Consider the following 25554-nt stretch of genomic DNA (forward strand, 5'->3'; position numbering starts at 1 on the left):
CAGAAGGTCTAGCACCGCACTGGTTTTCTGCACTTGAACCGTGTGTATATGTAAGGTAACCAAAAACTAAAACAACACTGTGTAGTGTTCTGTGTAGGATACTTCAAGCGGGGTTTACAAAAAAAAGTTTTACAACTGTTAAGTCTTCTTCAGAGATGCACACAAAAAGGCAAATCCCCCTTGCGCTCTCATCTGCGTTTCTGATCTCCAAAAAGAAGCTCAAACGCCAAAAAAGTGGATTACGCCAAAATAAGGAGATTACTAAAACGCCGCAGAACACCGCGCACTGGATGACACGGCCTGCCAGTTAATCGGTAAATCTAAAACTCGCGAGCATTGATTGCTGTAATACGACTCCACTGCGAACCCGTTAATCGTATCAGCTGTAGCCTACCGCGCTGCCTGATCAGATATCTCAGTGAATAGTTTAAAGCAGGCGCGTATCAGCGCCGCGACACAAATCACATCTGAGAGCTGTGTATTGGAAGTACGTCGGAAAATGTATTGCATTCGTTATCTTTGTTTAAGAACTTGCATCATGTCATTGCTTAAACTCTAATTTACACTATTGCATACAGTGTAGCAAGTGCGTCATTTTGCCTGACCCCATAGCATGCACATTCATTTTATTATATTGTTTTTTTTTATTTTTTATTACCCTTTGCACATCAGGGTTCATTTGAATAAAGTGTTTCCTGGTTGTCATTAATATAGATAAGGTGGTGTCATGGATTTTGGGCCCCATGAAAACACCTCACATTGGGTCCCAACCCCTCATTTGAGGTCCCTTGTCAGTCAGGGCCCTTGGAATCATCCTGACTTCTGTTCCTTAATTTAAACGGAACACGCCGAACCCTGTTGTATTGCAGTTCATTTATATCACAGGCGTAAAGGTGTGTCAGTAATGGTTTCACAGTGATGATGATAACCCAACCTGGATTGTACAGAAGGTCCACTGTGAAAGCAGACAGTAGATAAACCCTTAGCCCTTTTTTTAGATGGCTATACTGTACAGCGAGCCAGTAGATTTCTTACATAGAAGGCACCTTTTAAATAAATGAAAAAACCCAGGGAAGGTTTAGCTGGAAGCTTGAAGTATATTTCATTACTATTTAAGGTTAGTGTGCGGTGCGTGTCCAAACATCTTTCCCATTAAATTATTTTCAAATGCTTACTGAAGCTTCCAGCAAAAAAAATGAATGTCTGCTGCACAATTAGATGAGACATACTTAATGATAACTGCATGGAAAACTGCTGATACAGTTTATTAAGCTTGCTTTTAGCAGATGAATTCCCCAGCCCCACCAAGATCTCTACCCAGGCTTATACCATTTGTATAGGGAACCGTCAGGAAGTAGTAGTATAGTCAAAGTAGCGACTCTGTGGCCTCCCGTCAAAGCTCTACCCACTGGTAAATGGTAAATGGTAAATGGACTGCATTTATATAGCGCTTTTATCCAAAGCGCTTTACAATTGATGCCTCTCATTTGCCAGAGCAGTTAGGGGTTAGGGTTAGGGTGTCTTGCTCAAGGACACTTCAACACGCCCAGGGCGGGGTTTGAACCGGCAACCCTCCGACTGCCAGACAATCGGTCTTACCTCCTGAGCTTTGTCGCCCACTGTGTTTGTGTTTGTGTTTTGTGGTTCTTTGACATGGCTGTTTTTTAAGGCTACTGGAGAGAAAAAAAACTGATTTGATGAAAGCCACCAACAGGCCTTACGACACACCAGGATCATCTCGGGTCAGAGGAAGCACTTGCATTAATTTCATTATTAATCACGATGAAAACGAGAGAGGGAGCGTTTCACTTAAATCACAGCGGCGGGAGACGTTGGCTGCATTCCATAGGAAATATTACTTTAAATCCTCCGTGACAGCTTCTTAAAACTTTTGGTCATATTTGCGCACGACTGTAATGATGACTAAGAAAATGTTTCTGTACATTTCATAAGACTGCCAAGAATAAAAAAGTATAGAGCCAGTTTTTTCTTAAACACGCCATGCCCTGCTGGTTTAATAAGCCAAAAAAAGGTGCTTCGCTGTATGTGCATTGTAACCGATTGTAGCCGGAGAGTGGTGCACTACTGCCCTCCCCAGGACATGATGAAAATTGTCTTTGCGAGATGCATGGGGCCCAAATTGAATCTCACTGAAGCGCGCTTTGCCGTTAAAAACTGATGAACGGTTTAAATATGAGGTTAAAGTTCAATATTAACAAAGCGTCAGGAGTTTGGTGACCATGGTAATGTTGTTGTGCGTGGATGGGCCCGCGACAGTCTAGTATCGAAACCGGACCATGTCAGCAGGGCAGCCTCGTGGTGGCTCCAGCGTCGCTCAGAGATGAGTCTTCCAGCACACCGACGACACACGTGCGTCGACCGGGCTATACACACGTAAGTTTCTCTGTTGAACTTACCTTGAAATGTTCGGTAAAAAAAAAAACGGCTCCAAAAAGCGGCGGCTGACACTGCATACTCTGGTGGAGAGTGCGTGCTTAATTATGCGCAAGCAGTCGTACCTGCATATCGGCCGGCGGGGCACTATTGCGTCTGCGAATCACAGCTCGCACGTTCGATTTCCAGGCGGGACACCCTCGAGGAAGGTACTTGACCTGAATTGCTTCAGGAAGTATCCAGCTGTCTAAACTCTTTTTTTTTCTTCTTCATTTTTTTTAATGTTAGCTGTAAAATTAGCTCTTGGTGAGAGCACCTGCAAAGTGCCTCAGTGTAATATCATGCCAGCATAGCCCACATGCTAATACCCAGCAGTACTGTGCCAGCAGCATTCTGTACGGTGGATGATGGCAATCTGCTGGAACTTCACCAGCGTCTAAGGGGTTAAAAGTATTTCAAATAATTATTTCCAAATTAGGCCTGAATGCCATTGCACGGAAACGGTTACACTTGCCAGACTACCTTTCTGCATGTTTTATTAACAGTTTATATTAACTTTTGACTTAAGCCATTATTTTGACTTCACACGCTCAGATATAAAAGGATTAAAGCTAGAATAAATTACACACCTTTTATACGCCGTGTTTATTAATAAAGCCTACAAGGTTTGCAGAGCCTCTGAAGCGTGTCTGCAATATTAAGTGGCTGTTGCCTGGGGAATCAGTTCAAGGCTAAGCAGAGCTTCATTTCAAGTGCGCCTTCCAAGGTTTACAGGCACAAACAATCATTACATTCGCTAAATGTGCAGTTTGATTCAGATTTATTTAATTCTGAAATAAACAGCGAGGCACCGAGCTGTAGCGCGCTTCGTAAAAAGACGGAACGAAAGGCACTACTGGACCGAGACAGTAACAGTTACGTCCGTCGGTTGCTTCCAAGAATAATGTTCGAATTGGCCGTTTGACAATCTTACGTTTCTCTCAAGCCGCATCGAATTGTGTATCCCGACTTGATCTCTTTTATGTTGGACCGCTTTTTTTTTTCTTGGCTTAAAAGATGCCTTGCATCACGTCTCGTGGATGTGAATAACTGAAACCAAGTCTGATCCTTTTGAGCGGTTTAATTCATTACGATCAGAGTGCATTGATCATACATCTCAGCATATGAACTGCTATCAGTTCTTTTCAGGGGAAAATATGCAAATGGAGGTGAATTTTTGGAAATACAACGGAGGGTTGTGTGGTCATATTTTTGTAAAAATATTAAGTTCAGTGCACCAGTCTCATCATGCCTGGCTGAATGAATCATTTCAAAGCTGCAAGGTGCTGCTGCCTAATCCTAGTCAATAAAGTTGAATACTTATCCATATTATCAAAAGACAATGAAATCGAAATACATTTTTAACAGTTAAATCATACATAAATTGCCGAAGAAAATCAGTACTATGATATGAAGGCCATTTCATTCAGTTCAGATTTTAAATTAATTTGTATCCTGTGGAAAAAACCAAACAAACAGAAGGACTTGTGCAGTACGTACAAACATTTATTTAAGCCAGCAGATACAAAACAAATGTGTGTAGTTTTATTTACGTAACAGAGTTTAAAGTGCACACGTCTAAAACTTCACAACAGAGAGTACCTTCAACAGCTGCTTTACAATCAGTGTGAACAGTTATTAAATAGGCACCTTTATTAATTCTTCAGAAAGAAAAAATGACCTTTCTACCACATCAGACTGTGCTCTTGAACAGTGTGAATGAGACCAGTGGCAAACTGTACTCTGTGTATTTCTACAATCAGATTCTCAGGCTCCTCTCCAATCTAACTGTGGTGTGTTCGATCCTTAGATTTGAGAAACCAAAGTAAACCTACTTTTTGTACATTTTATGCTGATTTCAGTAACTTTAAAGCTTGTAATGACATGCAAGTACCCAAAAGAATGACTCATTTGTCAGTTATTTGAAGTACAGCCCATAATCCACTTTGGAGATCAGAACAATTCCTGCAGATTACTGACCATCCAGAAATATAATAAACCGATATTAAGAACAGAATTCTGTCATGACTGTATGATTTGGCTGATAACATATTTCGCTGGAAACTTAGGGATCTGCAGGAGTACGGTCAAATTTTATCTAAATCTTATCTAAAGAATAAGCATTTGTCCTAGGCCAGCTTGAATTAAGGACAGAGCGTGTAGAAATGAAATTTGATAGTTTATTTCTTAGCCTTTCCTTCTGATACCCAGAAGCTAATACGCACTACATGGCCAAAAGTATGTGGACACCTGACATCCAACATCAGTGACTTACAATAAGAGTCTTTAGCTAATCAGTGATTAAAAATACGTACTGAAGTGCTGAACTACACCAAAAACCAGAAGGTACAGCAACCATCCAGAACTGGAGATAATCCAAGTGGAAATCAACAAATTCGATCAAACCGGGGTCAGAGTATTCAATCCCCAAAATGAGGGGTCAGGGGAGTGTAAACCTAAACACAGCTTTACAGGAGTTAAGCAGGACCTGTATTTCTCATTCAACATAACACATCATGCTGCTATACAGGACCAGGATATGGGTAGCAAGAGTGCGAGCTAAGAAACACAATGAAAACAATCAGTAAATCGTAAAATACCTCAGTATGCATTTAGTGCTATATGCTTGGACCAGAACTAAATTGGGTTGAAATACAGTGCAAGAATGTTAGATAGAATATTCAAGATGAAGAACGTGCAGGTTTGTGCAGGTACTGTGTGCACGTGTATGTGGATGTCCCAGAAATTATTTTCCCTTCTTAGCAGGTAAACATACAAAGAAAACAAACCACCTTCTCAGGAGAGCGCCTTGATTTTGAGATGGGTACGCAGATACAGTGTGCTTCTACACAACGTGTGTGTGTGTGTGTGTGTACACAGCAAATTAACCTCTGCATTCATTTAATACAACACTGCTGTCTGATATTTATTATTCTAAACATTTTACATTTATTGAAAACGGGTGCCAAAGAAGAAGGTCAACACCAAGTCAACGCGCGACTCAACACCAACCTACAGACACGGTGCCGTGGAAAAGTATCTGGCCACTGTTCAGCGGTTCCAGCCTTGGAAATGGCAGTTTTTGCCCCACCCCCAACACCATCACATCCACCTCCACCACTGCAGTGGCGTGACATTCCTCCCCCCCCCCCCCCGATTTCTTCCTGATTTCTTATTTCCTGATTTCCTCTATTATTGCGTATGTCACACTGAATGGTTTCATATCTTTAGACAAAATGTAATATTCGACAAAAGGAACCAGAGTAAACAGAAAACACATTTGGGAAATTTTCATTTATTCAATGAAAAAAGTTAACAAATACCCATTTCACCCATGTGAAAAAGCAATTGCTCCCTTAAACTTAATAACTGGTTGCACCAACTTTAGCAATCATAACTGCACCCAAATGATTCCTATAATTTGATATCAGTCTTTCGCATTTCTGTGGAGGAATTTTAGCCCACTCTTCTTTGCAGAACTGCTTCAATTCAGGCAAACTGGAAGGTTTTTGAGAATGAACTGCTCAATTTCAGGTCCAGCCACAGCATCTCTATTGGGTTCAAGTCAGGACTTTGACTAGGCCACTCCAAAACTTTAATTCAGCTTCTTTTCAGCCATTCAGATGTGGACTTGCTGTTGTGTTTTGGATGAATGTCTCGCTGCATAACCCAATTATGCTTGAGCTTCAGCTCACGGACAGATGACCAGACATTCTCCTTAAGAATTTTCTGATACAAAGCAGAATTCATGGCTCATTCAATAATGGCAAGTCGTCCAGGTACCGAGACAGCAAAGCATCTCAGCACCATCACACCACCACCATGTTTGACTGTTAGCATGATGTTCTCACTGTGAGATGCTGTATTTGCCTTACGCCAGGCATAATGGGACCTGCGTCATCCGAAAAGTTTTACTTTTTGAATCTGTCCACAGAACATTAACCAAAAGGCTTGAGGATCATCCAGGTTGCATTTTTGCAAATGTGAGACGAGCGTTGATGTTTCTCTTGGTTAGCAGTGGTTTCCGCCTTACTACTCTCCTGTGAATCCCATTTTTTTAAATAAGTTTCTTTCTTATTGTGGAGTCATGAACACTGACCTTAACTGAGACTAAACAGAACAACATTTCTTCTGGAATCTTTTGTGACTTCCTGGATGAGTTGTCACTGCGCCCCTGGAGAAATTTGTGTCGGCCAGCCACTCCTGGGAAGATTCACCACTGTTCCAATTGCTCTTCATTGGAGACAATGGCTCTCACTGTGGTTCAGTGGAATCCAATAGCTTTAGAAATTGCTTTGTAACCCTTTTCCAGACTGATATTTTGACAACTTTTTTTTCCTCATCTCTTCTGGAATTTAATTTTGTTGTGGCATAGTGTGTTTGTAGAAACTCTGTGGTGACTACTTCACTCTGATGGTAAGGTTGTATATGACTGAGGTTTAGATTTAACAGGTGAGGCTGTGCTCAATCAGCTGAATCTAATTATCAATCAAATTATCAGTTGCTCAATCAACCAATTAACAATTTAATTGATAATTAGATTCAGCTGATTGAACACAGCCAGGCTTGATTACAGCCTGACCTGTTGAATCTAAACCTGCCATATACAACCTTACCATCAGAGTGAAGTAGTCACCACAGAGTTTCTACAAGCACACTATGCCACGATACAATTAAATTCCAGAAGAGATGAGAGAAAAAAAGTTTTCAAAATATCGGTCTGTAAAGGGTTACAAAGCTATTTGTAAAGCTCTAGGCCTCCACCAAACCAGTGAGAGCCATTATCTCCAAATGGAAAACACTTGGAACAGTGGTGAATCTTCCCAGAGGTAGCTGGCCTGCCAAAATTTATACAAGGGCGCAGCAACAACTCATCCAGAAAGTTATAAAAGATTCCAGATGAACCTCTAAAGAACTGCAGGCCTCCCCAGCCTCAACTAAGCTCAGTGCTCATGACTCCACAATAAGAGACTGGGAAAAAATGAGATTCATGGAAGAGTAGCAATGCGGAAACCACTGCTAACCAAGAGAAACATCAGTGCTCCTCTCACATTTGCAAAAAAGCACCTGGACGATCCCAAAGCCTTTCGGGATAATGTTCTATGCATGGATGAGGCAAAAGTGGAACTTTCTGGAAGACACGGTTCCCATTATGTCCAGTGTAAACATACAGCATTTCACAGTGAGAACACCACACCAGCAGTCAGAAATGGTGCAGAGATGCTTTGCTGCCTCGGAACCTGAATGACATTATTGAAGGAACCATTAATTCTGCTCTGTGCCAGAACATTCTTAAGGAGAATATCTGGTCATCTGTCAGTGAGCTGAAGCTCAAGCATAATTGGTTTATGTAGCGAGACAATGATCCAGAACAGAACAGCAAGTCCACATCTAAATGGCTGAAAAGAAACAAAATTAAGGTTTTGGTGTGGCCTAGTCAAAGTCCTGACTTGAACCCAATGGAGATGCTGTGGCTGGACCTGAAACAAACAGTCCATGCTCAAAAATCAACCAATTTGTCTGAATTAAAGCAGTTCTGCAAAGAAGAGTGGGCTAAAATTCCTCCACAGCAGTGCAAAAGACTGATATCAAATTATAGGAAGCGTTTGGGTGCAGTTATTATTGCTAAAGTTCGCGCAACCAGTTAAGTTTAAGGGAGCAATTACTTTTTCACATAGGTGATATGGGTGTTTGATAACTTGTTTCATTAAATAAATGAAATTATTTAACAAATGCGTTTTCTGTTTACTCTGGTTCCCTTTGTTTGATATTATTTTTTCTAAAGATATGAAACCATTGAGTGTGACAAACATGCAATAATAGAAGAAATCAAGGGGGGGGTGGGGCAAATATATGCAGTGGTGGAGGTGGAGGCAATGGTGTCGGGGCTGGGGCGAAATCTGCCATTTCCGAGACCGGAACTACTGAACGTTGGCCAGGCGGGAACCTTCTTTTTCATGATCTAAAATCTCGGGGACACAATTAGGCGGCGCTCCCTGCAGTACCCCCCCTCGCCCCACCCTTCCCCTACGGGGTCGAGCCTGCCGCGCGGGGCGGCGCTCACACCTTGGACAGCAGGCCGGATTCCGGAGCGCTGGCTTTAATGATGTTCTGGATCTCCTTGAATTTCGGGTGGTCCTTGTCGGCCACCAGCTGGAGGAGCACCGCCTCGCTGGTGGTGACGGTTATTCCGGTTCGGGCCAGTCGCTGGAAGAAAAGCCCGTTAAAACGGAGGGCTGGATGCGCCCATCCGATTCAGGACTGTGCGCCAACTCAAACTCCTTAACTCAGTGGTGTCAAACTCGTGCCATGGAGGGCCGTGTGTATGCAGGTTTTCATTCCAACCAATTAATGCTGCCTTAATTGAGTCCAATTACTCATTCAGCCATATGCGTTTAACTGCATTGAAGCACAGAATATAAGAAAATTTTTATTTAGACAATGCGGGTCACCATAGACGTCGGGTCACCATTGTGCACAAACCTGCATCCCTAATTCAGCAAATAATTTAACTAATTATATAATCAAGATCTGAGGCTGGAATGAAAACCTGCATACACACGGCCCTCCATGGCACGAGTTTGACACCACTGCCTTAACTATTTAATCCACCAGGTGCATTGTGTTCCTGAAATAATTAAGCTTTCCTTCCTGCTCTGTGCATCCCCCGGGGTCAAGTTCAGGCCTGTCTGTCTCCTAGCAACTGTTTCCCAGGGGCAACCTGGGGTTTCCTGACTCAAACACGACACAAACCCCGTGTGGAATTTTCTCAATCTGGTCATCTTGGTCTAAAGTGTAGTACAGTATCATGGGTAAGGAACTGGGCTTGAAACCTAAAGGTCACAGGTTTGATTCCCAAGTTGGACACTGCCATTGTACCCTTCAGCAAGGTACTTAACCCGCATTGCTTCAGTATATATCCAGCTGTATAAATGGATGCAGTGTAAATGCTATGTAGATTGTTGTGTAAGTCGCCCTGGATAAAAGAGTCTGCTAAATGCCTGTAATGTCAAGTCTTAATGACACATTACTTGACACTGAATAATCTTTTTTGCTCAAAGATCCATAAAATAACCACCGTGTGTAAATGGATAACATGCGAAATGTGAAACACATAGACGTGACGTGGTAAAGCAGCCAGGGGCTACGGGTTTACCTCCAGGGCAAACATCCTGTCCATCATGCTGCGTGACGACGAGGCGTCGGCAACGATGTGAACCTCCAGGCCCCGGCCAATCAGATCCAGGGCCGTCTGCTGGATGCAGACATGAGTCTACAAGCCAACGACCAGAGACAGAGAGTTATCCCAGACAGAACTTCATCTTTTAATGAACCCAGTCATCATTTATATATATATTTATCTATAGTTTCTGATGTTTATGAAGTATTAGACATTTTGCTCCTTTGTGCTTATCCCGCTATACCCACTTATCCCTAGGCAGGAACGTGGGAGTTTCTGGAGCCTATCCCAGCATGCATTGGGTGAGAGGCAGGAATACACCCAAGACAGGCTGGAGCACCCACAACACCACCGTGCCACCCCCTCCTGTTTCACTTGAACTAAACAACTTGTTTTGCCACCAGATGGCAGTAAAAATCCTTTTTTTTTTTTTTTTTAACTTCTAGCCAGTTCTCTGTGCTGGTAATGAGAACCAACTACTGAATGCGGTCTTAGGCCTTAAACCGAGATGAGGAGTCAGAGAAACCAGGGTTGTGAGGACCTGAGTGGTCAGTCTAAGGGTGTAGTTAGATGTCAATGGGGGAGCACTGGAGCCGTCAACAAGACGAATTCCCAAACCTGAGCCAATCAGCGACATGCTGTACGTGTGAGCGTGGAGGGGGGCGGGCCTGAGTGGTGTCAATCAAACTTACACACTGGGAAGCAGCCAGAAACTGAATATACCACTGCACTTTAATGAATAAAATTTACTGCTTTATCCAGTCTTTAGTCTGGTTTCCAGTTGTATTTGTACACATTCGCTCTAAGGAGTAGAGTAAGGTCCATACTGAGACTGCATATGGCCTAAGACTACACTCTGCAGCAGAGTCAACATTAGTTTCACAGGTCAATCTATGCTGGTGGTTCCTTTACCTCCACCCTAAACAGAAGCAGTTCCACCCACTGCACATCCACCCCGAATAAGAGCGGTTCCTCCTACCTGTATCCCAAACAGGAGAAGTTCCTCCTACCTCCACCTCAAACAGGAATGGTTCCTCTCACCTCCACCCCAAACAGGAGCGCTTCCTCCAACCTCCATCCTGAACAGGAGCAGTTCCTCCTATTCCCCCCCCCACCCCCCCACCCCAAAGAGGAGCGGTTCCTCTCACCTCCACCCCAAACAGGAGCGATTGCTCCTACCTCCATCCTGAACAGGAGCAGTTCCTCCTATTCCCCCCCCCCCACCCCAAAGAGGAGCGGTTCCTCCTACCTCCACCCCAAACAGGAGCGATTGCTCCTACCTCCATCCTGAACAGGAGCAGTTCCTCCTATTCCCCCCCCCCTAAAGAGGAGCGGTTCCTCTTACCTCCACCCCGAACAGGACGACGCTCCGCAGTCCCGGGATCTCCGCGAGGGCGACCTCCACCTCGGGGAGCACCATGGAGAACTTGGTTTTGGGGATCACCAGCTTGGCCCCCGTCAGGTCCATCTCCTGCACCGTGCTCCCCAGGCCCTTGGGGTACTGCTCCGACACAATCACCGGGATCCCCAAAATGCGAGCCCCCTGAAGCTGCCGTCACAGGAGAGAGGGAGAGAGAGAACCGTAAAACACCGCACACGTTCTCATGCTGAGCCGAGCGTCTGAATGCCAGGCGGAGAATTACCCAAAATTTCAGAAAACTACTTGGTGACTCAGCCTCATTTTAGAGGTGCCTGTCCATCAACGGGGTGTCCACACATCCAAGAGTCCTTACAAGCCCAGGTTCAATAAAGAATAAAGATTTTTTTTTTTAAACAAATATGTTCAACAAAAGCTTTCACATTGGAGGCAACCGTCAGGAAATGGTGGAGGGCAACGGTTTAACTGACAGGAAGACTGAGGCGACAGACGATCGGCTGGCTGAGGGGCAGACGAATGGGGGCGGAGCTTCATGGCCACAGCAGGTGCAGTGATTGACAGCGGCAGTGAGCCCCTGTCCTCTAACGTGTACTGTTTGCATTTACGAAAAATTTGAGGACAAACGCTGATTGAACACAGGTCAATCCCAAGCGTAATTTTTCACTGAACAAAAGCTTTGTATACAGCTTGTATAAATAACAGCCTAACAGTAGTATAAACCAGACCATGTATGTATATTTAAACACGTTAACTCTTTAGATACCAGTAGATTTTAAAAACATCTAGCAAAAGAAAATATTTTTTTGTAATGAAATTAACATGTATGTAGGGCGACATAGCTCAGGAGGTAAGACCGATTGTCCGGCAGTCGGAGGGTTGCCGGTTCAAACCCCACCCTGGGCGTGTCGAAGTGTCCTTGAGCAAGACACCTAACCCCTAACTGCTCTGGCGAATGAGAGGCATCAATTGTAAAGCGCTTTGGATAAAAGCGCTATATAAATGCAGTCCATTTACCATTACCATCCATGTAAATAAAAAACAAGCAAAAAAAAATTCTCACCAGTCTCTGGCCCACACTGATGATGTCACCAAAGTACTTGATGGCAGGACGGAACCTTTCCTGCATGTCACAGCAGAAGAAGACCGTGGTGGAGGCAGACAGGTTGCCCAGAGTCGTCATCTGCAAAAGGACAGACGTCGTTCTCTACTGCCGCATAAAACACTTACCTACTGTTCTCACCTGAGCAGCTGGATGGCTGTTAAGCACATCTGGAATTAGGTATAGTGACTGTGAAGTCAATTTTGCAGTCATATATATAATATAGTATCGGGCATTTTTTAAAAGTTTGTATTATACCCTGACAAAGGTTAGTTGTGTTAAAATGCATTGGCAGCAGCCAATTTGGGATCATTAAAACTTTTTTAAACATTTTCATAGATTATTTTTCATAGCATTATTTTCATCAATATTCTTGGCTCTGTTTACTAATATGAATTTTTTCACCCAATACCTACAGAGAAGGAAGTGTATTTGAATCTGCTGTCTATGCATATCGGCGCATTTACAGTTTAAACGTGGAACAATTTCAGTTGTACTATCAACTATTTTAGTGAGCCAGAAAGTACAAACAAAACTTCCCTGGAGGAACAAGTGAACCGGACAACGCAAGTAAGACTCCATTGGTGGAACGCAGAATTGCAAAATGTGGGTACTGCCCTTGAACTTGCTGCACGTCAGTAAGATTCGACCGGTGCACAAGAGAAGCACTGCCGTGCGGCTGGAAGTCAAACCGTCACCGCAGTCAGCAGCAGTGTCAGGGGCCAACCTGGCACAAGCCCACTCCACTGCAGATAACGGCACTTAAGCATGGTCTAAAGGGACACTGCTGACAGCTCACTGGAAGTAAGGACAGAATGTCCTGCAATTGATTGATGGGAAAAGGCCGCCTTGGCAGAGGAACAGCGGCTCATCGCTCAAATGCCCCTGTGGAGTCGGACCATCCACGCGGGCTCATTTACCGTCTTTCCCCAACAACGACAAGCGGCATCACGGTCGACTTCCCTCTGAATTGCGAAGCAGCCTTGCATGTAGTCCACTAGTGCACACATAATTACTGTACTAACTCCGCCTTCCCGTTCCTGTGTTTCCATTCAGACCGATGTACCAGCAAATCAGAAAATACCCCACCCTCTCGGGATTATAACTGTCCCAATTTGTTAGATCACTAATAGGCTACTGCACATTCTGCAACGACTAATGCGTCCACGCGTTCGCGGTTGTCAGGTCGAAATACAAATGAACGTGTTCCTTCACTTCGCAACTACACCCATTTAATAAATATTGTGCCGTTTAACCGCATATAAAATGTTTTACCCACAATGACAATTCCATCTTCAGGCACTGATCTATTGCGCGCACTCGCAAGAGCATTCATCGTGAATAAACATTGGCCGTTTTACATTAAGCAGTTTATACGAATGCAGTTTTAAATGTCAGGATTATAGGCTAAAATATCATTCATTTTCAAAATAATTAAATACTACATAAGAACTCGGCAGTGGATAGAGCTGAAGTGTAACAACCAAATGGTACACCAAGTATTTTGTAGTCTCACAACTACAAAATACAAGCACGCGGGCTATTGTAAACGTTAAACTGAACATGACAAATTGCGCAGTAAGTCCACAGAAAGTAACATTCTGCCACTTATAACTTATTGTTAAATACTGAATTAACGACAAACCGTTTTTCAATGCAGCTATAATTCTAAAATTATAGGGATATGAAAATCAATGAACTATTACTTGATGTAATATAGGCTACGTGCATCATCTCAATTCCAACATGTGTTCTATCTTCAATTGACCGGTTATAGCACACTTCCTGACCAGACGGCTGCGTGGCGTATCCACAGGCAAAACACAAATCGCTTAATAACACTGTTTTAGGTATATATAGCCTAGCTACAGTTTTATGAGAAAACAAGGTGCCAATTTAGACACGATGTCGAAGCCAGGTGAATAGCCAGCATATTAATAAAGACAACGTTCGCAAACTACCACGCCGCTACAGATGTTAAAGTAAGTTAAGTTGGTCTAGTCACCTCACATGCGAAATTCATTCTGGCTAGGTACCTTGCTAGGGAAATTCACATTCATTCAGCACAAGTAGGCTAATTGATCCTTGCAGTTATGTTGCAAGGTAGCTATTGCAGCTAGCATTACAACTGATAGTTAACTTAAAAGGAAGCAATCTTACATCTACTTGCAGAGGTACCAATCGTAGCTTGCATTTCTCAGTTATGACAAATCCCTTGGGCAAATCAATATATTGACCCCACTCGTCCGAGAAGAGCTGGATCACGAACTTGCGGTGGATGTCGATCTGGTATCCGTATATTGACAGAAACTTCTGGATAAGCACTTCGTGCCCCGAACCTAGCGGCACAGAGGACGGTCGTGAAAACACAGAAAACGAGAAAAGGACCGGGACGTGATTGTTGTTGCTGTGTGGAACATCCGCCATGATGACTGTTGAGAGCCGGAGTGGGCGGGGAGTCTGCTCGCTCCGTGCCGCGCCGACCTCTCAACCTTCACCCTACTGTAAAACAAAGAAGAAAGAAATAGTCACTCATAAATTATGGAGCGACGTAGATGGGTCAATTTCGCAATCAATTTCAAATACAAAATTTCTCCCGAAAGTGCGAATATCTTGAAATAATTTTGCCTAAAACTAGGCAAAACAGTAAAGACTAAATTTCTTTGGACTGTGGAAGGAAACCCACGCGGACACGGTGAGAATATTCAAACTCCACACAGAAAGGCCCAGGCCAGGATTCAAACCCTTCTTGTCGTGAGCAACTCTTTGTTTATTTATTTAGTCATATTGTCTCATATTTTCCACCCATGAACTCAGCCAGCTGGTTGAAGTAATTAGTTCTGCCTCCCGCTTGCTGAAGAATTGTGCTAATTAGCAAATCCAGGTGACAGGAACAAAAGAGGAGGACGTTTTACTTCCTGAAAATGGGATTTTCCACCTCAGATGTTGACCTAGGCGAGCACTTGGTCAAGTGTAGGTCCGTGCTCTGTAAAGCTGCTTAGTGAGAATTCCCTCTATATAAAGCCACGTACAAATAAAATTGAATTTAATGTAAGAGGATTACGGAAAGGTTTGGCCTCTACGAATGCCCCAGCCTTTGCAAACCAGACTGGAATTCTATTCGAGCACGACCCACCTGGCGCATTCAATCATGTGAGCGCAGCGTGTTCTTCCAATGTCACAGGTAAACTACAGAATTTGCGATCAATTACAATTATGGATATCATTATATTATTGCCTTTTTGATTAGTTACTGTATTCGTTAATAGACGCATTGCCGCTGTCCGTCCTTATTGACCTGTTCCTACTTTTGCACAGGTAAATTCTTAGTGTAATTAGAAAGATTGTCGCGACCATATTCATAGAACCCCCTCAGGGGGGATTAGGAATGTAAAACAAATTCAAACTGGGTGGAATTTCAAAGGCATCCGAGGTCCTGGCAATGAAACATTTGAAGTGAATTCAGAAAAATCATTTCTATTTTTTATTACATTAACATTTTTTTTATGATACTCCATATTCACAGAAGCAGAAAGATATTCACAGAGCAGAAAGTTTAAAAATATAATTCTTAACTGCACTGTTAAGGTTTAAAGAATGGCAAAAATATACAATGTATTGCTTCTTACATGATTATATACAAGACTGCTGAGATACTTTCTGTGCATGGCAGGGAACCCTGAGTTGATCAGTGTAATAGCTGGAAGAGTTTTGACACTTTTTGAAAAATTTTATAAAATGGATCTGTTTCACAAAATGGCGCCAAGAATAGTATTTAATACAAATATCTGCAAGAACTGTACCATGCTACAAAAGAATCCGATCCTTTGGGTCACTCACACAAAATTTACCGGCTCTGAAATTTGAAATCACCATTTTGACAACCATAAAAAAAATCACATTTCTGACATTCATACAGGTATCACTACACGCAACCACAAGCACTGCAAATAAATTAAAAAATTATTTAAAAAAAAAAAAAAAAAACATTAGCTGCATTACTGATTTTCAGTGAACATTACTTCAGGTTTAAAATGGTAGTCCGCAAGAATGCTAACAATGATCTGTGCTGTTGTAGTAGGCCTATACACGATTTTCCAGAATATTCCATAATGCTATACGCTACACCTACATCACGTGTGTGTTCCCAATTTGCTTCATGCTTAATTCCCTTTCTTTTCCCAGTTTGTGTTTTGTATGTGCGTGTGCTTGCGTGTGTGTGTGCACGCGTACGTGTGTGTGAGTGTATGTGTGCATGCATGTGTGTGCGTATATGCCTGTGCGCGCACATACATGCATATATGTGCGTGCATGTGCGTGTGTGCACATATGTGCGTGCGCGATATCATCAGTTATCATCTATGTAATTGCCACCCAGGGTACGGGAGGGTTCAGTCAATTAGGGGTCTGTGCTTCATTGCTCTCTAGCGACCTCCGCTGGTCAACTGGGCACCCGTTTTACGCCAAAGGCACGTCTGAAAGGTCTTCCTCCGACTCCACTCTGTGAGAGCTTAGCTGTTGTCTGTGGTGTGAAAATAAGTGCATATGTGTTATGTTCAGCTCCACCTTGAGCACCAGATGTATTTATTTTTTGTAACATTAAAATAAAAAAAGTATTTTGTTCAAGCTAAACGACTGTATTTTCATTCGATTGGTCAAGTTAAATCAAAGTACACTCCTTCACAGAAATAATTAAAATACATTACTGCATTACTAATGTACAATCAATTTCAACATCACACATTCTAAATGACGTATTACATCATAAATGTTAAAGGAACGTACAAATTGCCAGAGGAAAAAGTAGCACTTTACACAGTGTAAACCATTAAACACACAAATTGATCCATATTAGAGGCTGGCAGCAACAAGCTTCAATGATGTTGAGGAAACCTTTGAAAGGGTAGAAAGCACATCTGCTGATTCTTCAGTGGAGAAGCCCTACACACGTTCCTCTCAGTCTTCTGCCATTAGCTCACAGAGTAAACATTTCACTTTAAATCACGATTCACAGTAAACCACGCTGGAAATGACAGCACAATCACAGTGACCAGGGGATTTTCCGAGGCCTTCGAACTGTTCCACCATGTGTATAATTTTTACTTTCATTTTTATTTTATTTTATTTTTTTTTTACGCTGTACATTTGGCTGATATCGGCCAAAGTAGGAGCCAACTGAAGTTTTTCCACAACCAGATCCCTTTCATAAATGGAATATGCTGCCTTAAGGCAGAGCGTCAAGCTACTGCAACGCTGTAGAAATTCAGATTATTGCCACGTTTACATATTGCAACGCATACATTTTTTTAATAAAAAAAAAAAACAGCGCTGTGAAATATATTAATCATTATGTGAGCTTATAGTTACACTCCACATATTTACATCCCAGGTGAAAAAAGTAGTACACTCAGCACACTCGAAGCACAATTATATAAAATAATCATATTTAAAAATGTTCATTATACTTCGAGTATTCTGTACAATTTTTTTTTCACATGGGACGTGGCAGTATGATGCCTTTCACTGAGGGGGGGTCCCGTGGAACACCGGGTGCCACGCTGGCTGAGGAGGTAGAGCTCTGGAGGTTGTCGGTTCGATGCCCAGCAGGAAGCGCTGCACATTTGGGCGCCCTGGAGAGTTCAAGGACGCTGATGTCTGATCAGAACGAGCACAGCTGTCACGCGTGGATGGCTGCAGTCTCCCCCCCCGCCCCGACTCAGCCATTCGATCTCCCGACGTTTGATTGAGGCTGACGCGTGTCACTGCGCCCCCGTCCACAATCTCTCTCTCTCTCATTCATTATTCAGCTGCGCCGCCTGTCCCAAACTCTCACAATGAGGGGCTCCTTCATTATTCAAAGAGAGGGGCTGATTATGAGCAGTATTTCCATTGTTAACCCCCCCACCCCCCCAAAAAAAACCTCCAAACGCATACAGTGACACTGCAAATGAGCTGAAGGCGATCTGGAGCACCTCCTTTGTAACGGAGCGACCCGATCCCCTGTCCCAGGCGCAGCCGCCCCTCCGCTCGCGCCCCTCACAGCTTGAGCAGCCCGGACACGATGTTCCCGTACAGGCCGTCGTCCAGCGGGACGTAGCGCTGCTCTCCGCCGTCCAGGAAGTAGAGCGGGTCGGATATGGCCGACGGGTCGAATCCGCTCTCCACCAGCCGAAATTTCTGATGCTTCAAGGTTCCGGTCGTTTCCATGAATTCCTAGAACGTAAAAAAATAATAAATATATTTCTTCAAGAGAAACACATGGTCAGTGCGCACTCCTGTTACTCATGTTGACAATGCCTTGGTCGGCAATGGCACCGTTCAGCGTGGACCAGACAGTGCATGATGTAGTCAGTTAATATGCCTAATGCACAGAACCCTTTAATGCTTAGAACCCTTTAATGCACAGAACACTTTAATGCTTAGAACCCTTTAATGCACAGAACACTTTAATGCTTAGAACCCTTTAATGCACAGAACACTTTAATGCTTAGAACCCTTTAATGCTCAGAACCCTATAATGCTCAGAACCCTTTAATGCACAGAACCCTTTAATGCTCAGAGCCCTTCAATGCACAGAACCCTTTAATGCTTAGAACCCTTTAATGCACAGAACACTTTAATGCTTAGAACCCTTTAATGCACAGAACCCTTTAATGCACAGAACCCTTTAATGCGCAGAACCCTTGTAACTCTTTAAAAGTGCCTGTCAGAATGAATGCATTGGAAATACATCTGAGATAAAGCAATAAAGTAAATGCACCCTTCCTGTGTTTATGTGGAAATGGACTCATTAAAAACGGGCTGTTTCCGCAACTTACCTGAATCCGGATGAACAGTGGGCGAGCGTAGCCAGGTAAGTGGCGGACCACGTGGTCGAACAGCTTCTTCCCGTCGAACTCACAGCTGGGCCTGATGATGATGGCGGCCATCCCGGCTCTGCCCTCGCTCCCTGCAAACACAGTCGCACTTGTCACACTGACTGTCCATTGGATAAAAACATAACTGAAGCAGGGCCCGATGTGCGCGAGCTATGTGTATCCATGACGACTGTTTGACGGACACAAAGCCAGCCATTTTGAGTTTGGAAAAAGAGAGGAGTGAAGAACAGAAGCGTGCGCACTTACCTGGGACCTCCACCCCGTAAACGTTGACCTCCTGAATGAAGTCCACGAGCCCCAGAATTTCTGCCACTTCCGTCGTTGCCACATTTTCCCCCTTCCACCTGAAACAGGCACGTCACGACAGTCAAGTTTAAAACTGAATTTATTATTAACCTTCATTTATACAGGGTAGGTTGACCGCACACACGTGCTCTTTTACTGCTACACACACAAGGATACCCAGTCACACAAATTATTTTTTAAAAATGGGTTTTCCTTAGCAGACAGCCTAATCCTTACTTTTTTAAACACTATGCATTTACACAGGAAATTCACTTTTAATTTAACACTTTTAATTTATTCATTTACCCAGCACTTAACCTATCATTTAATCATTTACCCAACATTTAACCAATCATTTACTCAGCAGTTAACAAATCATTTAATCATTTACTAAGCAGTTAACCAATCATTTAATAATTTATTCAGCACTTAACCAATCATTTTATCATTCATCGAGCATTGATTACACAGGTGCCTCACCTCAACCTGGTTTCTTGGGTCTAAACTGATTGCTGACTTTCAGGTGAAAACAAAAAACAACTGAACCTGTGTCTCTTCAGAACTAGAGCTCCAGACCCCCTGAATTAAACACTTAAGTTAATTACAGAAAAAAAACATTAGAGATACGAGCCTCAGAGCTATGGACTGACCAGTCAACAGAAAAGGTTATGGACCATAAGCAATTATGCCTTTTAAAGCTTCTCATTATACAATACATAAATTTTGTTTTTATCGCTGAGGCAAAAAAGTGAGCACTCAAACGGAAATGAGTCACGCTTTCTATTGATTAAAAGGGAAATGCACCTCTATTTATAACTGTTTTAGGTTCCACTTAAATCAGATGCAAGTTTCCACGGGAACCACGAAATATAAAAGCATGTTGATGTCCGTATTTATTAAAGGAAAGATAATTTATTATAGGGGCGATATAGCTCAGGAGGTAAGACCGATTGTCTGGCAGTCGGAGGGTTGCCGGTTCAAACCCCGCCCTGGGCATGTCGAAGTGTCCTTGAGCAAGACACCTAACCCCTAACCTCTAACTGCTCTGGCGAATGAGAGGCATCAATTGTAAAGCGCTTTGGATAAAAGCGCTATATAAATGCAGTCCATTTACCATATTAATTAAGCACGTCAGTAACAGTTCAGTGTTCCCTAGCTGGTGCTTTCATGACCAGGGTCGTCCATTCTTTCCGGGACTTTTCAACAGCTTTCAGTTTCTGTGCAATCAACACATATCTATTCTTTATAGCGTTTCAACAGTTTGTAATGTTTATAATTTTCCTGGACAATAGAAAGACCCATTTTTGGCTTTTTTTTTTTGCTAACAGTCGTCAACTACTGATAGGTTATTATTATGATCCATTTTCCGGAAAAGCCGAAAAAAAAAAAAAAAGAATTTTCAAATGAGATCCCTTTTCAGGCTGCTTGATTGGTTATTCATTCAAACTTTTCAGGCTGCTTGATTGGTTATTCATTTAACAAAGGATTTGCAGCTAGAAAAACAAAACAAAAAAACAACTAACCATTCCAATGAATGATTCAAACTGAAGCGGATGTATGAACAGCCCCCTTTCCCAAAGGGCTCATATCTCTGAAGTGTGACCGTAGCTGTGGGAAAGCTCACAGGAGAGGATGTAGGCCTGCAGCATTGCCAGAGCACGATGTTAAGATCGCGACGCGTACCTGAACGTGTCGCCGACTCTGTCCCTGAAGTAGATGAAGTCCTCCCTGTCCTGCATCATCAGGTCGCCGGTGTTCACGTACAGGTCTCCCTTGGCGAACACGTCTCTCATGAGCTTCTTCTCCGTCAGCTGTTTGCTGCCCGCGTAGCCGAAGAAGGGTGCGCTGGCGTTCACCTTGGACAGGAGCAGGCCCGTCTCACCTGGGGGGGAGACGCACAGGTGACCCACAATGCAACAGGGGCAGCTGGGAGGCGCATCCTGCTAATGCACTGTTCCTGGTTTGGCATCCGGACTGTGCCAGTGCTGACTGTGGCCGGCAGCCTGGCAGGGCGACACACGTTTGTGCGCCAGTGCTGCTCATGGAAGGGAAGGTTCCAGCAGGCCTCAATGCTCACCACTGACCCCTACTGGTCGACTGGGTGCTCACAGTCCAGCTGTTGAGCTGCACACAGGGCTCATTCCAATCAATTGTTTTACTCGAGACTTGTATCGTCTCCTTGGTCCTCGGCTGACCCGGAAATCGATCGAGGACAGCCTCTCCACAGCCTCTGCCACGTCTGTAATTGACGCGGCTTCAAACTGACGCTTGACTAAACAAGGATGTTCCATTTGCTTAATAAATGTTTCCTTGATTCCTCCATCCTCGCATTCATTCCTTGCAACCTCCATAGGGAGTGAGGAAAGGATGCGAGGAGGTAAAATAAGCAATTGGAAAGAACACATAGTGTCTTCCTCTGACTCTGTGGGAGCCTGAGCTGCAGACTGCAGCGTGATACGAGGCAGCGGCTGACATGTAACATGACGTGCTGTGATGTGTCATGACGTTCTGTGACATATTGCGATGTGAACACGACATGCCTAGGAGAGCTCACGCCCCTCAATGCTCTGCTGAATCGATAGCGGAAGTTGTAGCAACGAGCGCTGATGAACGCAACTAGGCATGCAAAAAATCTGCATACAAATCCCCACAATGCCCTGGCAAACCGTTTAAACCATCTGAACAGTCTCCTGCTGTTTAGAACCATTTGATAAGAGAAAAGACACATGCACACACCATAACAGCAACATGGGAGAATGGGGTATAAAGCAAGACAGCAAAATTACTTTTCTTTTTTAAGAAATTATTTAAAAAAAAAAAAATTTTTTACCTTTCTTCACACTTTGACAGAAGCCCTGTTCGTTGAGGAGGGGCTCGTCCTTCACCATGTCATATTTCACCAGCTCATACTTAAAGATGAGCTTTGGGAACAAAAGAGAGAGAGAAAGAGAGAAGACAGGACACCGTTCAGTGACACCGTTAAACACACGCTGTCATTATGTGTCTTCACACTGCGCAATACTCCACACCCTGAGGCGTGTCTCACACGGGCAGTGTGAAATTAAATCACTGCGGGCCCTTCTCTGAGAGTACAGCGCCACAGACACATTTCCCTGCAGTTACCATTTAAATACACAACCTTTACACAGACCTGGCACACAATATGGAAACACTGTGTTTAATGAAGAAGTTCAGTGCTCTAAAGGTTTAAACTAAATTTTCTATTCAAACTGTTTTAAAACAAGAACATGAAAGGTATTTGAAAATGAATTAACCCAATAATGACTGGGACAGACTCCGTGCTGTAAATCATTCACTTTCATCATTCAAAACATTTATCGTTCCCATGAAAACCACTTTTGGTTGTTCAAATTGGTGTGGCACTGACAAGTGATGACAGCTTCGGCCATTTTTAGTGATGAAACCTCACTCTCCCTCACAGGACCAAGAACTGCATTTCCCAAGTACCCCACTAGAGGGCAAGAGAGGAAATGACTAATGGCACAGTGGTGATGTCCTGATTGCCATTTCAGGGAAGGGCCAGCTGGGGTCTCTCTTCCATTACAATTTGCTGTACTAGCGTGACAAATATACTCATGTTGCAGAAGTGTACAGCATTCATATCATAACACAGTGCAATATCACAACGGAATATTCTGCAAAAATAAACTGCATTACAAATATTAAATTCAACAAAAGGAACAGGAAAGGAGTACTAACATTGGCATCTAAGAACTTATTTAAACTGTTGAATTAGAAAGATCTGATTTAAATTTTTAAAAAATGCAAATGAAGTAAAATACCCAGGAAAATGAAGAGGAAAAAACATGTTGGTCTGTTTCTCATGGGGATGGGAAGCTTAATCACGTGAACAGGATGGAAACATTCTCAGCTAACAGCTCCAGGCTATAGTTCCTAGCCCCAGGATGCTCTCTCTGGCCACACTAATCCCTCTCAAACACAGGCTGAAGCAGACTGCGTGTGTCGCACAACAAGAGCCTAACCCTGTGCCCAGCAACGGCTGCTAAGCTAATCGCGGCGGACAAATCAAACGGTCTTAGGGGGAAAAGTGACATAAATCTGCCCCTCCAGAGAGGACCCTTCTGCGTCCGATGGCCTCTGTTCAGCGGGAAGCCCACCCTAAATCCTGCTAATCTCGCTAATCTCGCTCTGGATTAGAGTGGCCAGAGACAGAGAGCATCCTGGGGCCACAAAGCGTAGCGTGGCGAGGTCAGCATGCGTTCGATACCAGCTAATGCCAATCCCTTTGACTTAACTGGTGCATCGTTTAGTGGGTACTGTTTTGTGGGATACACTGTTGCACTGGGGAGCAAATACAGCGCTGCACCCATGGTCTTCATTTCCAGGAGAGAATGGTTCCTTTTGGGAGAATCCCAGCATTCCAAAAGCAGGGAAGTTTACACAGACGCAGTGCATGTTTAAAACATGATAGGCCAGATTATATATTTTTTTCACCATATGACTATCACGCAGCTCATAATAATGGGGACAGGGGTGGAGTATCCAGGCCACAGCAAAGGCTCGAGCAGCCAGCGTTTCTCATCGTATTCCCTGTACGTCACACGTCTGTCGCTTCTCTTTACGGACGGCCGTCGCGTCCGCGAAGAAGCAGAAGCTGATAGAAGCTCTGAACTGTCAGACCACAGAGAGGAGAGGAGAAATCTGGTCGATTTCAGGGCTTCTCCTGAGAAAGGCGAGCTCTTCGCTGGCCTGGCGGTACTCTGGGGCTCATGGTACGCTTGCACAAACACACCGCTGCTGCCGCTGCCCAGAAACTCACAAAGAACAAGCGGCCTGTTTCTCTCAGCTCTGGGGGCTGCGCAAGCCGGTCACTTCTGGAGCCTTCATAAATCTCCCAACAGACTGGAAACTAATCTCAACCTGAGAAGCAGCCGCTTCCACAAGTGTCAGACGTACATCTTCCTAGAAAACTTAAGAGGAGAGGAGGGAATAACATTACTTTTTCCAGGGGGGAACTTGAAGTAGCCAGCATGCAGGAAATTAAATAAACAATTAGCATAAATTACATTGAGAAATAAAATTACAGAAATTACATTTAGAGGTTCCTAAAATGCACTACTGTTATTACAGATTAAATTTAAGAGTTCTATTAAGGAAATTAATCCATGACCAACACTTCTGGTGAAAAGTAAAAAGGCATCCGAATAATATATTTTAAAATCCAAGACCTTCACAAAGTCACCACAGATAGGGAGACATCTTAAATTAAGAGCACAGACGATGCTAATGTGGATGACATGCAGGAAACCACACCCACTAACTCAGGGGACTTGGATAACATACTTCATTTTTTTCCCCTTTCCAACACCCACAAGTTCTGGAATCTAAAGCTGTTCAGCTGCAGTGCTTCCACAAACTTCACACCCCTCAGATTATTTCTTATTTATTTATGTCTAAACTGATGTATTATGGGATTTTCTACTCCTACACAAGTAACGGTCTAGTGGAGGCCACTGCTCCCTGCCGAACCACAGCCAGAGACGGGGGTGTGGAGGCCACTGCTCTCCCCCAAACCACAGCGAGAAAAGGAAAATCAGAGACAGGGCTGTTATTGGTCAGAGAAGTGGCCGCCGATCCAGCTTCGCTCAGAATGGGAGTGACAGCAGCACTTAGGGAAAGAAGTGGAACTGATCCCAGACGCCAGTGACATGTTAACAATGCTGGAGGCGGAGAGGATGAGGAGGCGGGGTTTGAGTGGCAGGGGGAAGGGGCGGGGCCAAGCTGACAGTTGGAGGAGCTGGATTTCCTTATGCCCCTGTTACTCAAATCACAGTCATCCAGGGCTGAGAAACAGCTGGTTTTCCACCGCCACCCCCTCCCTTTACCTGGGAGTCAGGTGTGAATTACATTACATTACAGGCATCTAGTAGACGCTCTTATCCAGAGTGACTTACACAACTTTTTACATTTTTACTTAGTATCAATGTATACAGCCGAATATACTGCTGTAAAGACAGATGGACCAATCAGTAGCACCAATTGCTTAGTTATTTATCTGGCAGTAAAGAAAACCAGGGACGGATTTCCATCTTAAATTCATACGCTGCCTGGCTAGCTCACCAACCCGTGTAACCATAGCAACATGCTGAGACCCTAGCAAGCCCAGTAAACAACTCTATAAGCAGTCAGTATATTTTGAGGGCGAATTGCCCCAAAATATTAACGCCCCGTGCCTTGTATTTAAATCTATCCCAAATGACCATGGTGTAAGTGGAATAATCCACTCTGAGGAGTGTGTTGAGGGGTTTTAAAGCGCTCT

The 25554-nt window shown here is 43.6% G+C and overlaps 2 protein-coding genes across 2 annotated transcripts in view; both read right to left on the bottom strand.

The window, feature by feature from the left end:
• Nucleotides 1-8297: 8297 nt before the first annotated feature.
• isoc1 (isochorismatase domain containing 1) lies at nucleotides 8298-14794 on the bottom strand. Its single transcript, XM_035390093.1, has 6 exons — nucleotides 14777-14794; nucleotides 14251-14592; nucleotides 12052-12171; nucleotides 10959-11162; nucleotides 9590-9706; nucleotides 8298-8640 (listed from the first exon to the last, which is right to left on the bottom strand). The coding sequence occupies exons 2-6, from the start codon at nucleotides 14515-14517 to the stop codon at nucleotides 8494-8496; spliced, it is 855 nt and encodes a 284-aa protein (XP_035245984.1). The 5' UTR covers nucleotides 14518-14592; nucleotides 14777-14794; the 3' UTR covers nucleotides 8298-8493.
• Nucleotides 14795-15560: 766 nt separating this feature from the next.
• slc27a6 (solute carrier family 27 member 6) overlaps nucleotides 15561-25554 on the bottom strand; it is a 30600-nt gene continuing 20606 nt past the window's right edge. Inside the window, exons 6-10 of the mRNA XM_035391325.1 lie at nucleotides 22084-22174; nucleotides 20937-21135; nucleotides 19215-19312; nucleotides 18909-19039; nucleotides 15561-18303 (exon numbers count right to left, since the gene is read on the bottom strand). Coding sequence (XP_035247216.1) covers nucleotides 18127-18303; nucleotides 18909-19039; nucleotides 19215-19312; nucleotides 20937-21135; nucleotides 22084-22174 — 696 coding nt within the window. The 3' untranslated portion in view covers nucleotides 15561-18126. The remainder of the gene's footprint in view (nucleotides 18304-18908; nucleotides 19040-19214; nucleotides 19313-20936; nucleotides 21136-22083; nucleotides 22175-25554) is intronic.

The sequence above is a fragment of the Anguilla anguilla genome, chromosome 14, assembly GCF_013347855.1.
Source record: "Anguilla anguilla isolate fAngAng1 chromosome 14, fAngAng1.pri, whole genome shotgun sequence".
In the NCBI taxonomy this organism is placed as follows: Eukaryota; Metazoa; Chordata; class Actinopteri; order Anguilliformes; family Anguillidae; genus Anguilla; species Anguilla anguilla.

Coding starts and splice junctions, on each gene's coding strand:
- isoc1 (XM_035390093.1), bottom strand. CDS start 14,517: ATGGCGGATGTTCCACACAGCAACAACAATCACGTCCCGGTCCTTTTC. Junction 12,172..14,250: donor TGGTACCTCTGCAAGTAGAT/GTAAGATTGCTT, acceptor GTCCTTTTGCAG/ATGACGACTCTGGGCAACCT. Junction 8,641..9,589: donor ACAGGATGTTTGCCCTGGAG/GTAAACCCGTAG, acceptor CTTTTCTTCCAG/CGACTGGCCCGAACCGGAAT.